The following is a 14,058-nucleotide window of genomic DNA, read 5'->3' as shown; positions in this document are numbered from 1 at the left end:
AAATCTAACCCATTTCAGCAGAACACATGGGCTGCATCCAGTTGTCCCCACCCTGGGAGCCGCTCTGTGTCTTCATCTGGTTTTGTGTACCTGGTGAGACCACACTATCTTACATACCAGAGGACTCATGAGAGCAGCATTATGACTAAATCCTGTCTGTGTGTATTAAAACATAGCATTATTTCAAAGTTAAATATACATATATGTTTCCTAAATCACAAGAAACCAGGGCTTCTTCCCCCCTTTATTGAGGTATTAAGGTGCTTTGAGCTGGATTCCTTAGGGTCACACAGCCAAGACCAGACCCTACATCTTCCCAATCCCAGCCCATTCCTGCTTCACCTCCTTTCTGTCCTCCCCTCTAAACCTGCTCTCATGAAAGTAGTTTTTGCACGTGCCTTTCCCTCGCACACCCCATGCCCAGTGCAGCGCCCTCTGCCTGATGAATAACCAGGTGTTCGTTCTGCAGGTGCAAAATTCCCCATCAAGTGGACGGCCCCCGAGGCAGCCCTGTACGGGAGGTTCACAATCAAGTCTGACGTGTGGTCTTTTGGAATCTTACTCACAGAGCTGGTCACCAAAGGAAGAGTGCCATACCCAGGTAAGAGCAGGGCCTCGCAGACGTGGGCCTGGGATTGGAGGCTTTTTTGACACCATTTGGGGAAACTTCATCCACTTTGCTTTCTAAGCCCCATCCTCAGCTTTCTGCTGAGCTTGAGTTTGAAGAACACGGCCAGGTATTCAGCCAGAGAAAAGCAGAACTGGGAGCCACCATGTATGTAGACAAGCAGCCACCATGAACTGTGTGTCAGGATTAATGTAAGTAGCAGCTGGTCTAAATGCTTCAGTCCCCTTCCAGTTCATAGAATCCCTCCTGTCTCAGTAGGAGTATGTGTCTGTGGTTCCCAGAGCAGAAATGTCACTGGCAGTGCGTCTGCCCAAATGGAGTTTGCAGACATGTCTGGGAAAGAGAAGGAGAAAAGCCCCACTGCTTTTTGATTACACTGTAGCACTGACCCATGGAGTGAGCCTGGGAGGAACATGCCAGGACCTGTTCTCTCCGCAGGACCCAGCTCCAGATGGCCAAAGAGAGCAGAGGCACATGCGAAGTGCAATTTAGAGCCACTCACTGCCTGTTGCTGAACAGTCAAAACATGTGATAGCAAAGCAAGTCTAATGTAAAGAAATCGGAAATTCTTAGACTCTGGAATGTTTCTGGATTATCAGATTGATGCTTTCCAAAGGAAGCACGAGTTTGGGTTATCCATGCTTAAATTGATGAACGTCGACAGATGGTGACATAAAGGACACCCATGCCATTTCACCTCCACGCTTTAGTGGTTACAGCACAGGGACGATCTGCTTTTTTGAAATGTTAAGGACATATTTTTCAGTTACTGCTGAGTGAAGAAAGAACATAGCTCCCCCTCATTCTCTGCCTAAGAAAGGAGCTTAAAGGAAAAAAACAAGAAAAAAAAAAAACAGTGATAGAAACGATAGTGAAGATTAATGAGGAATTTAGGTCTCCTGCAAATTCTGGGTTTGTAATCATATCTTTGCAGTCAGAGGAGCCAGCGAAGGCAGATTAATTTGTAATCCCTTTGTTCCTTTTTTATGATTGTTTCTGGTCATCTTCAGAGAACACAGAGAGGGGCACATCAAGATAATCTCATTCTGGGTTGGTGTAGCCTTGAGACTCCTAGGAGAGCCAGGTTGACATGGAGGCAAAATTGACAAATTCCCGGTCTCTGAAGTGCCGGCACTGGGCATTTAGAGATGCGGGTGTAAGTCAGTTTTATTGATGCTGCAGTGACTGCTGCTGCCGGCATGCACACACGGGCAGACACTCCAGGAATCGCCAACCAGCACAGAAGAAAGGGCCGCCCTGGGGGATGGAGCATAGCATGGGTGTTTCGGAATCGCTTCTCAAAGGGGGAGATGTGTGGGTCTTGGGACGGTGAAGATGTGCAGGCGTCTCTTCTTTATTTCTTGTCTGAATTTTGAGCTGATTTCTTCCTGATCCCCCCAGGTTTATAGTCACCCTGTGTGTTAAATGCAGTCAGGGAGGAAAGGTTAATGTTGTTTGCGTTGCTGTGAAGCCTTCCCTTGCAGTAAATACAAAGCAGCTTTTTGTTACTCAGAATCTCACACAGAAACCAAGACAAAGGGGTGGAGCGGGGGTGGGGGGAGCCTGGGAGAAGGAAGGCAGGTGCGTGTTTCTCAGGGAGTCTTTTGTCAGGTTTGCTTTTAGCATAAAGAAAATGGCCTCATTTTACCACTTAGACCAGGATTCATTCATTCAGCGTAGCTTGAGTCACTGTGAACTGTGCCAGGCATTTTCCTCTATCCAGGAAATACTGCAAATAAGACCTTCATACTCTCAGCAAGCCTTGATTAGTACCTGCCTCAGGCTAGGCATTGTCAGCACAGTGGGCAAGTAAATACATTTAGCCCCTGTGTTCGTGGACATTACAGTCAGATAGATAAAATATGCATCAAATCCAGGAAGAAACCAGCCTTCTTTATTCCTGGTTTATTATTAGAGGGAGTCATCCTGAAGGGATGGATTACTTGGCTTTACCTACTATGGGGCCTAGATCTTCATTCTGATAATGGGGTCAGGGACACCCGATCCAGGTATCCACACACAGCAGGTCTGAGAGGGACTCTTCATGCCGAGTCCTGTGAGGATGGCAGAGGAGTCTGAAGTGAGAACTAACTCCAGCGGCTCCTGCAGAGAGAGCTGTGAGCAAGTGCTGGTCTGCAGTGGGCTGTGAGAACTGCCTCTAGCCCTGGAGGAGTGCTGGAGAGAGGGGGCTGTGTAAGGAAGGCAAGTAAGTCAGACCTTGGAAGGCAAGCAGGGTTTCCTCAAACCCAGAAAGTGGGAAAGCATCCCAAGGTCTGGCACGTGGGAAGGCACGTAGGCCTGGGAGGACAGTTCCAGGGATCACAGGATGAATCTGAGAAGATGCCACGTGCAGGGACACACCTGGAGATGTGGCTGGAAAGGTGGCCGAGAGCCTGCGTTGGGGCTTCGCTGGTTGGCAGTGGTGACCAGGGAACTGTGTCCTCATTGGGGGTGTCATGAGCTGGTCCTCATTCAAAGAAAACCACAAAAAATTGTCCCCAGGCCTGTTCCTACTCATGGGTTCTTTCTGGGTTTTGTTTTTTAACATAGCTATAATCCTATTTAATTGGGTTTGTGAATCCAACAGAAAATTCTCCTTGAGGGAGAAGCTTTTACAGAGGGATTCCAGTTACAGGATTATTATCCTAACGAAGGATAATAATTCCTAAGGAATAAGAGGTTTCACGAAGCTTCCTTCAGATGTCGCTGTGAAAACAAAGAAGGACCTTCCTCTCTGCATTCTTGCTATTTGTTGGTGTGGCAAGTCAGTCAGTGTACGCTGAGGGCTCACTTCTCAACTTCCCATGTTGTGTCTTTGTGCCTGTTGCTAGTACCCCAGGACGGACTCTGAGTCCCGGTCCGTCATGATTTCCATTCTGCATTTTGATGCAGTAGTAATGTCTCGACTGGCTAGAGTATATTTTCAAGTAATGCTTTTTTGGAGAACAGTAGATGGTGGTACATTTTTCTGAGTCTTCCATACCTGAGAATAGCCTGCTGTTTCCTTGACACATAAGAAAGGTCCTTTGGCTGGTAGGTGAAGATGGAGGTGCAGGAGAAGGAGGTGACTTATAAATCGGTTTTATAAAAGCTTTCCAGGCATCTTTGCCCAGCGTGAAAGAAGGCCCAGAAGTGACAATCCCAGAAGGAACTTATGTTGGAGTATGTGAGGTGTGACCAAATAAAGGGCAAAGGGAGGCGGAGATGATAGAACATTGGCAAGTTGTGTGAGAGGAATGGACAAAAAGGAAGGGAAGAGGACAATCTCAAACTGAATGAGAACTTTGAAGCCGAAGGAGAAAAAAATACTGAAATACGATGCTGAGATTAACAGGCGGGTGGTGGAGAAAAGTTACATCACCTTACCAGATGAGGAAGGTTGCTTTCAAGATGTGTAACAAGTATGGATGCAGTTCCAAGGAAGAGCTCCATCAGTTCCCTGCTAACAGCCTGACCAGAATGCATTCTCTGCATTGCAGGCTAGCTTGCTTTTCTGCAAGCAAGGGTTCAGAAGCATTCTTTACCTCAAGATTAGAACTGATTTCATACTGATGGATTGTTGTGTATGAGAAATAAAAACACTTAAATAAAAGCAGTTTTCTGGGGTTGATGCATAAAATCAGAGTTATGCATTTTTACCTGTCATTTCACCTTTAAAACCGTTCTCAAATCCTTCTTTTCCTCTCTGCTTCCAGTTGCTCCCCGCCTCCCCACCACCCACCCACCATTCTACCATTGTCGCCAGCAGAGTTAGTATCCCAGAAAACACAGACCTGGTTATCTCACCCTGCTAGTTAAAAACGTCCACGGCTTCCCTTTGCCTTCTAGATAAATCCTAGAAACCGTAATTTTACATAGTTCTTTATAACTATTTTTCTGCAGTCATTCCACAAATATTTATTGCGTACCTACTATATGCCAGGTACTGTTGCAGGCACCAGGAATACAGCAGTGAAGCAACAGACAAATGCTGCTGCCCTCATAGACTTCCATTCTTCTTTGAGGAGACAAACAATAAACAAAGATAAAGAAGCAAAATATAGCTAGTAACAGCTAGGGAGAAAAATAAAACAGGGAAGGGGAGAGAGGGGAGAGTGGCAAAGGAGCACCTCACTGGTCAGTAAAGACCTGAAGGAAGCAAGAATCCAGCCAGGTGGGTATCTGGGAGCAGAGCCTTCCATCAGGGGAAGGGGAGAGTGCAGAGACCCTCCAGAACCACAGGAGGCTAGCATGGCTGGAGCAGAAGGAGCAGGAGGTCCCAGCAGCCCCAGGGTCAAATCAGATAAGGCCTTTCTAGCTCATGGTTGGAATTTTTGCTTTTACTCTTAGTGAGATGGGAAGTGAGGGGATTTGAGCAAGCGAGTGACATGATGTGACATGATTTCTCTCTTGCTGTCTTCCATCCTTCACACGTTACCCAAGACACATCAAGAGATCTCTGTTGAACATGCAAGCCTCTCTTTGTGGCTCCTCTGTCTGCCTGAGAACCCTTCAAAGCCCAGCTGAACATCATCTGCTTTGGAAAGCCTTCCCCATGTCCAGACCAAATGGGGTGCTCCCTCTGCTTGCCTCCATGACACCTAGCGTATTTCTGTTGGGCCCCCTGTTTGTGTGTCTGTATTTCTCAGTAGCTTCAGAGAAGGGAGTTCCTTTGATGGGTTCCCAAGGCCCAGCACGGGTCCACCCCATAGTAGACTCTCGGTAAGTATAAGCAAATAAATGAGTGAATGAGACAGAAAAAAAAGAACTCACCTGTGAGGTTTTTGAAACAAGGTTTTAAATTTTAGCCCATGGCCCGCAAAGCCTTTTAACTGTATTCCATTATCTTCACACATAGATACATATTTTCCCAGCCACAAGGTAGCCTCTGTCCTCAAAGTTGTTCTGGAAAGTTGACCCTGTGATCATTTCAAACATCATGTTCCAACACTATTCTAGGCAAAGTGTCCTGGCCATTCTGTGCCCTGGCTCTTAACTGAACAGCTGTTTTGTGGATTTGGCAGGACCTGGTAGAGCAGGAACCCTTTATTTATTTTTTTTTTCCTTTTTTTTTTTTTTTTTTTTTTTTGAGATGGATGAAGTCTTGCTCTGTCACCCAGACTGGAATGCAGTGGTGTGATCTCAGTTCATTGCAACCTCTGCCTCCGAGGTTCAAGTGATTCTCCTGCCTCAGCCTCCCAAGAAGCTGGGATTACAGGCACTCGCCATCACGCCCGGCTAATTTTTGCAGTTTTAGTAGAGCTAGGGTTTCGCCATGTTGGCCAGGTTGGTCTCAAACTCCTGACCTCAGGTGATCCATTCTCATTGGCCTCCCAAAGTGCTGGGATTACAGGCGTGAGCCACCACGCCCAGCCAGGAACACTTTCTTAAGCAAACCACACTTATTCATTGGAAGCACTTTCAAATCATTCAACAGGTGACTTTCTTGAATGCATCTAGTTGCTTGATAATGACCTGAAGAAGTAAGGAAAATTAATGAAACTGGTGGCTCTTTCCTTAAAGGATTGCAAGTGCCACTGTGGTCCTCCCTCCGCCTTAGAGACCTGAACCGTAGATACATTTTCCTCTGTGTTCAAGATAACAACAGGAGCAGGTTTTTCATGGGAGAGGAAAGGGTTAGGACTCTCCAGCCAGGAGGAGACTGGGAAGCCGAATGAAAGCTCTCATCTTAGCCGAGGGTGCAGTGTCTCTCCCTGGCTCGTCCACAGTCCCTGGGGTTTTCCTACAGCTCATGATGTTCCCTCGGAGAGGGAACCCTGCCTGGAATGCCCAGAGGTCATGCTGTCACCTCCCCCTACAAGGTTTTCCTTGGCCAGCATGTCGGGTGAGAAGAGGAGGGAGACCAGCAGAGAATGCGTGTGAAGAGGGCGGCCAGAGAGGGACTTTCGGCCCCCAGTCCTGTGTTCCAGCCCCAAGTGCTCCTTGGTCTCGGGTGCAGTTCCAGGGCCTTCCTCATGGGCACCCTGCCTCTCTTTTTCACTCCCTTTTTTTTTCTGGGACAAAGGAGTTCTCTGTGATACTATATTATCAACTTCAAATACAGAAATACCTGTGTATTCAGTTACATGAGTAGCTGTCTTTCTGTGTGTATTAATACAATGGGCTGAATAAAAGCCGCTGTCCTGAGGTTATCTGGCAAGATGGGGAAAGAAAAACAAAACAAGTCATTATTGTACCTTCTCAAGATAAGTTCTTTATTCTCATCCACACTCTTCCATCAGCTTCCCTCTGCCCAGAATTTTCACAATGATCCTACACTAAAACCTAACTCGGCGTCACGGTTGTTAACCAGTACGATAGCAAGGACACATGAGAATCTGTTAATACAAGCACATGCGATGGCGCAGGCTCATGCTGAGCAAGCACCATTAACACCCCTCCTCCTTCCCAGCGCCAGCACAGCCCTGCTCAACAGACGTGTAAACACAGGGCCTTTTCACAGGGTTTATGCACAGAAGCAAGGGGAGCCTCAGACCCAAGGCCTTATGCGCAACGTTGTGTAATTCCCTTTGAACAGACAGCTCAGTTAGCAAAAGGAATTTGGATATCTGATAACCTAAACATCATTCCCATTGTTAAAGTGCTTAATTATTCACATGGCACAAAAACCCAGGTTTTGCAACCCATAGTCAAATCCAGATGCAAACATGGACAGATAACAGTTAAAATCCCTGATTGTACAGATATGGCCCATCTGAGATCCATATTGGGAAGCTGCACAAATGGAAAGCTATAAAACACAAACACTCTTCTTTCATAAAAGACATTTTTTCAAGTAGCTGAAAGCACAATGAATGTTGAGGTATTTTGTTAACAAATGGATGAGCTAAGTTCAAGGGAAGTCAAGTCACTTGCTAAAAGAGGCAAAATTAGAAGTCAAGAAGTGACATCTATTTCAGTGCTCTGCCAATGAAAGTAATTTTTATCCCTTCCCTATAGAATCTAAAAGAAGACCAGGTATAGCGGCTCACAGCTGTAATTCCAGTGCTTTGGGAGGCTGAAGCATGGAGGATCGTTTGAGGCCAGAAGTTCAAGATTAGCCTGGGCAACATGGCAAGATGCTATCTCTACAAAAAAATAAAAAATAATCAGCCAGGCATGGTGGTGCATACCTATAGTCCTAGCTACTTGGGAGACTGAGGTGTGAGGAGTATTGCTTGAGCCCAGGAGTTCAAGGCTGCAGTGAGCCATGATCATGCCACTGCACTCCAGTCTGGGTGACAGAGCAAGACCTTGTCCCTTAAAAAAAAATTTATTTCAAAGAATCTAAAAGAAAAAAGGGAAGACTACGGAGTTCATGTACAGCTCAAAGAAGTGGAATAGGGAAGTTTAAACAAAAAGGGAAAAAAAACACACACACAAGAATAGACACTGTTGGCAACCCTGCAGAGTCAGAGTTTGAAAGTGAGAGTTGGAAACTTGACCTCTGAGTTTGCTGGAGGAAGCCAGCAAAATGATTTAGAAAGGATAATATAATCATAATGGCAGGAAGTGAGTACAGTCCTCTTGGCTAGAGAATCTCAGTTACAATGTTTGGGGCAGACCAACTGGAAATGATGCTACGTCAGGGACCACGTTTGAAAGCCTAAATCTAAGTTGACAGGAGGTGTTCCATGGAGGCTCTGGGAAAGAGGGACTCGAAGGCAGACCTCCACACAGTGGACTTACTAGTCTCGCTCTGTCACCCAGGCTGGAGCGCAGTGGCGTGATCTCAGCTTACTGCAGCCTCAACCTCCTGGGGTCAAGCAATCCTTCCACCTCAGCCTCCTGAACAGCTGGGACCACAGGTACAGGCCACCATGCCCAGCTAATTTTTGTCCTTTTGGACAGACAGGGTTTTAACATGTTGCCCAGGCTGGTCTCGAACTCCTGAGCTCAAGCAATCTGCCTGCCTCAGCTTCCCAAAGTGCTGGAGGTGTTTTATGGATTGAATACTGTTCAGTTGTACCCTATGAAAGTGGCCCACCACAATAGCCTGTTTTCCTGAGTGATTCTAGAGAGACAGCAGGAGGGGCTGCTTGCTCCCATGGGGCTCAAAGGGCGGATTGGAACAAAATTGGACAGTGGCCTCTGTGCTTGCTGGCTCCCCAGCCCCGAACTTCCTCTCTGTGGGAACCACGGGACACTCATACTGCTGGAATGTGGCTCTTCCCACAGTCAGACACCACTGGCCAGCCAGGACCTCCCCTCCTGTTGAAAAATGCTCTCCCTTGCAGCTCCCACTAGGAAACCTGGAAGGCTAAACTGTCTATGACGTTGTTTCCCTAAAATGTGCCCAGACACTATGTTTTATAAAGTTTCTGTCTCTTCTTTCTGTTAAGAAAGGAGAAAAAGGATCCCAGCTATTCGGGAGGCTGAGGCAGGAGAATTGCTTGAACCAGAGAGGTGGAGGTTGCAATGAGCTGAGATTGTGCCATTGTACTCCAGCCTGGGCAACAGAGCGAGACTCCGTTTCAAAAACAAAAGAAAGGAGGAAAAGGAAAAGCATTCCCAGTACTCTTGTCCACCTCCTCAGTTGGAAGTGCAATAAAAAGGTTCTTCTGGCTGGGCACAGTGGCTCACACCTATAATCCCAGCGCTTTGGGAGGCCGAGGCAGGCAGATCACTTGAGGCCAAGAATTCAAGACCAGCCTGGCCAGCATAGTGAAACCCTGTCTCTGCTAAAAATACAAAAAAATTAGCCAGGTATAGTGGCATGCACCTGTAATCCCAGCTACTCGGGAGGCTGAGGCAGGAGAATTGCTTGAACCTGGGAGGTGGAGGCTGCAGTGAGCCAAGATCATGCCACTGCACTCCACCCCAGATGACAGAGCCACGCTTTGTCTCAAAAAAAATAATAAATAAATAAAAAATAAAAGGATTCTTCTCTCTAGTGTTCCCATGTCTCTCAAGACACTCTTCCAACTGCCCTGGTGCCCAAACTCGTGTTTATTCCCTACCTATTCACTACCCTTCACCTCTTAGGTATTAGGTAAAGCCAATGTCTTGGGGAAAAGTGACTAAAAAGAGGAAATGACAGTTTTCTCTCTAACAAAAATATGAAATCATCTAAGAAGAAAAAAAATGAAATAGACCCATCTTTTTGGTAGTGTGCAGAGTAAAAGCCATTTTAAAAAATTATTTTTAAAAAAACATGATTTTCAAAATTCGTATAGCTGAGAACACTATATTTTAAATACAGGTTGAGTATCCCTAATCCAAAAATATGAAATCCAGAATGCACCAAAATCTAGAGCCTCTTGAGCACTGACAGCGCTCAAAGGGAATGCTCCGCTTTAGGTTGAGCAGCCCTATGATGCAAATATTTCAAAATCCTAAAAAATCTGAAATTTAAAACACTCCTGATCATAAGCATTTCAGAGAAGGGACACTCACCCTGAATTAACACAATCCATTCAATTTAACTTTTATTTATTTATTTTTTTTTTTAGCTATTGTTTATAAAATAAAAACTAGCCTAAGCCTTGCTGAGTGGGCGTATCTTGATTGCAGTTATTGTTGCAGAGGTACATTGTGAAGAGGCCAGGTCTGTAGGTCAGCCCGTGCCGGTCCTGGTTTATGGATGGTTGGAAAAGAGCTAGTCCCATTCCAGTTGTCATTGTCAGCCAAGTGCATTGTGGAAATATCCCACTTTCCTGGCAAAGCTATCATTGGTATATTTCCACTTGGCCCAGTGCGTAGAATTGTTTTCATACGCTTCCCATGCTTTGAGAGGTCTGCGCAGAAGAAAACATGAGAAGAGGAGTGGGGAAGAGCAGAGGGGTTCAGACAGGAAAAGGGGGAGAGCGAGAAGGAGCCTGACCCTGTGGGTCTGCCAGGGCCCTGCATAGTCCAGCTTATACCCTATCCCCTGGCCTCCAAATGCCCAGGAAGCAGACTGCCTCGGAAGACACTACATGTTGAGGTTCACATCACCACGTCTGCTGTGTCCAAGGCTTGGACTGAGCACTGGAAAAATGACCCAGTGGCCAATTAAACTTTCCACTGGCAGACATTGGATGAAAACTTTATTTTTAAGTGAAATCTTTCCGTTTGAGTAGTTTTTTAATGAAATGAAGCACGTACTGACATGCACTCTGTGGAGAATAGGAAAATGATTAAATTCTGTGCTGCCATTTTGGGTGGCGGCACTCAGAGCCAGCGTCAAGCATTAGGAGGCATTTCAGGGGCTGTACCACCCCCAGAAGGATCTGTCAGGCCCTTCTGCCTGTTTCCCCTCCAGTTCCTGTGGGCTCCTGGAAGGGACAGAGACACAGGAGATTTCTGCAGGTCCAAGCTCTGTCGTCGCTGAAATATGAAACCAAGGACTGTACTGAAAGATGCGGCAAGGCAAATGCTTTGGAGCATGCCAATTCTGCTACGTGATTACACACTCTTCCTTCCTAATCTTTCTGGGCAATACGTATGAAGAAATAGAAACAGTAAATAGTGTCGTAACCATTTCAGGTTTTGTGGCCAAATGAGGTCAGTTCAGATCAGTTCTGCAGTCAAGTGAGTTACAAAAACTTGATGGTGTTCAGAGCTTGTTGGATTGCGGAATTGTGGAGAAGGAAATGCTGGCCTCTGACCGCATTTGTCTAGAGCCCAAAGAGAAGCCTGCCTTTCATTCCAGAGCAGCTCCAGTTCCTCCCTTGCTTCCAGCTCCCCCGCCCCCATCCCCCGTTTTCAGCCATTGGAGGAGGATGTAGGCTAATTAGCCACAGTGCTGCCTCTCCCTCTGCCCAAGCAACTGAGGAAGTCACTGGAAAGGCATGCATGGCACAGAGGCAGGGACCCTGACTCCCTCACCAAACCTCTCTCTCTGAAATAAGGGGTCGCCCTGACACGTGAGTGAGGTTATTTTACGACAATTGCATTGAAGGCCTACTTCAGTACAGCAGAAATAATATATGAATTTTTATTATCTCAAGAAATGATCATGGCAGAGAATAAGAAAGCATCCTGAAAAGGTCTGGAGAGACGTGCGACGGACGGGCTGTGGTTGACAGCCAGGAGGAGCCAGGATGCACTCAGCTCTGCAAGTAACAACACAACCACGAGGACTGGCAACAGACCCCAAAGTCTGAGTGTTCCCTGCCCAGGGGGACAGGCTGTGCTCTGGCCCAGCGCCTCTGGCTGTGCTGACAGGTTTCCAGCTAGCAGGTCACCACCTCCCCTGGAAGTAAAGGGAGCGAGCTCCATGCGTATGGTGGGTGCTCCTGCTGGCTGTAGCCCTGGGAAAGAGGGGAAGAAATCTTGGTTTCTATATGGCTTGACGTCGAGTTCTTGCTCCTGCAAATTAACCAGGTCAGAAATTGGGGAGGATTCCAGATGACAGCCTCACCAGCCAGGAAGCAACCAAAGCATAGCACAGCTTGACAGGGAGCTGCCAGAAGGTGATCTAACGAAAAAGGGAAGCAAAACTAGAGAACAGTGGTCGGCAGTAGTTGGGAAGAGGTCAGGACATTGGCCACCCCCTAAGCATGGTAGTTCCTGTAGTGTTAAGGCGACCAGTGTGCAGGAGTCCGCACTCTCTAAGGAGTTAACGATCTGTCTTCTGTTAGTGCTATGCAGCCCAGTGTTTCAGCAGCTTCCCCAGAGTCAGGAAGACCTCAGATGATGGATGGCCTGGCTGAGGTCATCAGTAGAGATAGGCCCCGGACATGGTCTGTCTCCCCATCAGATTCACCAAACCTCAGGGCAGTGGGGTCACAGGGCCAGACAGTGCCCAGCCACGCTGGCATGATGGCAGATTTCCCACAGTGAGGAACTAGGAGTTTGCCCAAGCATGAGGAAAACGAATTTATGAAGTTCATAAATGGAGTTTATAAATGCTATAAACAAGGGGCAGCATGCTTTCATTCTGTGTGGATTTTTTTGTCTGCTTTATTCATATATTTTTGTCAGTTTAATTGAAGTATAATTTACACACAATAAAATTCAACAATTTTAAGAATGCAGTTTATTGAGTTTTGACAAACATAAACAGTCACACCACCCCATACATAATATAGAACAGGGGTTGGCAGATCTGGCCCCCAACCTGTGTGTGTTTTATACATTTTTAAAGGGTTGTTAAAAAGAAGAAGACAGGGATCATATGTGACCCACAAAGCCAAAAATATTTACTGTCTGGCCTTTTACAGGAAAAGCTTGTTGACCCGTTGACCCTGACACGGAACATTCCCATCCCACTTGGAGATCCTTCTGGCCCCTCTGCAGGGATTCCTCCCCTCCCCAGGCAGCCACTGATCTGCTTTCTGTAGATGTAGTTGTGCCTTTTCTAGAATTTCGCATAAATGAAATCATACAGTATGTTGCCTTTTGTGTCTGGCTTGCTTCACTTATATTGCTTTGGAGAGTCATTCTGGATTTTTGCATGTCTCGGTTCTGCACTCCTTTATTTCTGAGTAGCATGGCAAGGTTTGACTCCTGGGGGGAATGGGGGCACTTCACATGTTTTAGCCACCTGCAGATGCAAAGAAGAAGAAAGGGGATCTGCAAGTGTGGCGGTCAGGGCCTGGAGCCCCGGGGTGCCCACTCTCACTGCCCTTGTCTTTGCAGGCATGAACAACCGGGAGGTGCTGGAGCAGGTGGAGCGAGGCTACAGGATGCCCTGCCCGCAGGACTGCCCCATCTCTCTGCATGAGCTCATGATCCACTGCTGGAAAAAGGACCCTGAAGAACGCCCTACTTTTGAGTACTTGCAGAGCTTCCTGGAAGACTACTTTACCGCCACAGAGCCCCAGTACCAACCTGGTGAAAACCTGTAAGGCCCGGGTCTGCGGAGAGAGGCCTTGTCCCAGAGGCTGCCCCACCCCTCCCCATTAGCTTTCAATTCCGTAGCCGGCTGCTCCCCAGCAGCAGAACCGCCCAGGATCAGATTGCATGTGACTCTGAAGCTGACGAACTTCCATGGCCCTCATTAATGACACTTGTCCCCAAATCCGAACCTCCTCTGTGAAGCATTCGAGACAGAACCTTGTTATTTCTCAGACTTTGGAAAATGCATTGTATCGATGTTATGTAAAAGGCCAAACCTCTGTTCAGTGTAAATAGTTACTCCAGTGCCAACAATCCTAGTGCTTTCCTTTTTTAAAAATGCAAATCCTATGTGATTTTAACTCTGTCTTCACCTGATTCAACTAAAAAAAAAAAAAGTATTATTTTCCAAAAGTGGCCTCTTTGTCTAAAACAATAAAATTTTTTTTCATGTTTTAACAAAAACCAATCAGGACAGGTGTTTGTTTTTGTTTTCTTTTTTATAAATATGAATATATATATAATATATATGTCCCTGTACATATACAATGTGGGTGCTAATGTGGAGACTGTGGCCAGCCTGGGCCACCAAGCTATGGGACCCAGAGGGAGGATTTTACTGTAAGTCAGCATCAAAGCACTGGTGTTATTCTGAAAACACCAGTGGCCTCATTTTTGGCTTTTGCAAA

At 46.5% G+C, this 14,058-nt stretch overlaps 1 protein-coding gene across 6 annotated transcripts in view; it reads left to right on the top strand.

The window, feature by feature from the left end:
• LOC105492092 (FYN proto-oncogene, Src family tyrosine kinase) overlaps window positions 1-13,842 on the top strand; it is a 181,520-nt gene extending 167,678 nt beyond the window's left edge. For all 6 annotated transcript variants that reach the window (XM_011758991.2, XM_011758988.2, XM_011758983.2 and 3 more), the window contains 2 exons: window positions 470-601; window positions 13,172-13,842. In XM_011758991.2, the coding sequence (XP_011757293.1) occupies window positions 470-601; window positions 13,172-13,380 (341 nt within the window). In that variant the 3' untranslated portion in view covers window positions 13,381-13,842. The remainder of the gene's footprint in view (window positions 1-469; window positions 602-13,171) is intronic.
• Window positions 13,843-14,058: the final 216 nt, after the last annotated feature.

Source organism: Macaca nemestrina, chromosome 5, assembly GCF_043159975.1.
Source record: "Macaca nemestrina isolate mMacNem1 chromosome 5, mMacNem.hap1, whole genome shotgun sequence".
NCBI classification, from domain to species: Eukaryota; Metazoa; Chordata; class Mammalia; order Primates; family Cercopithecidae; genus Macaca; species Macaca nemestrina.
Note: the sequence above shows the minus strand (reverse complement) of the source record. Positions and strands in the feature narration are given on the sequence as shown.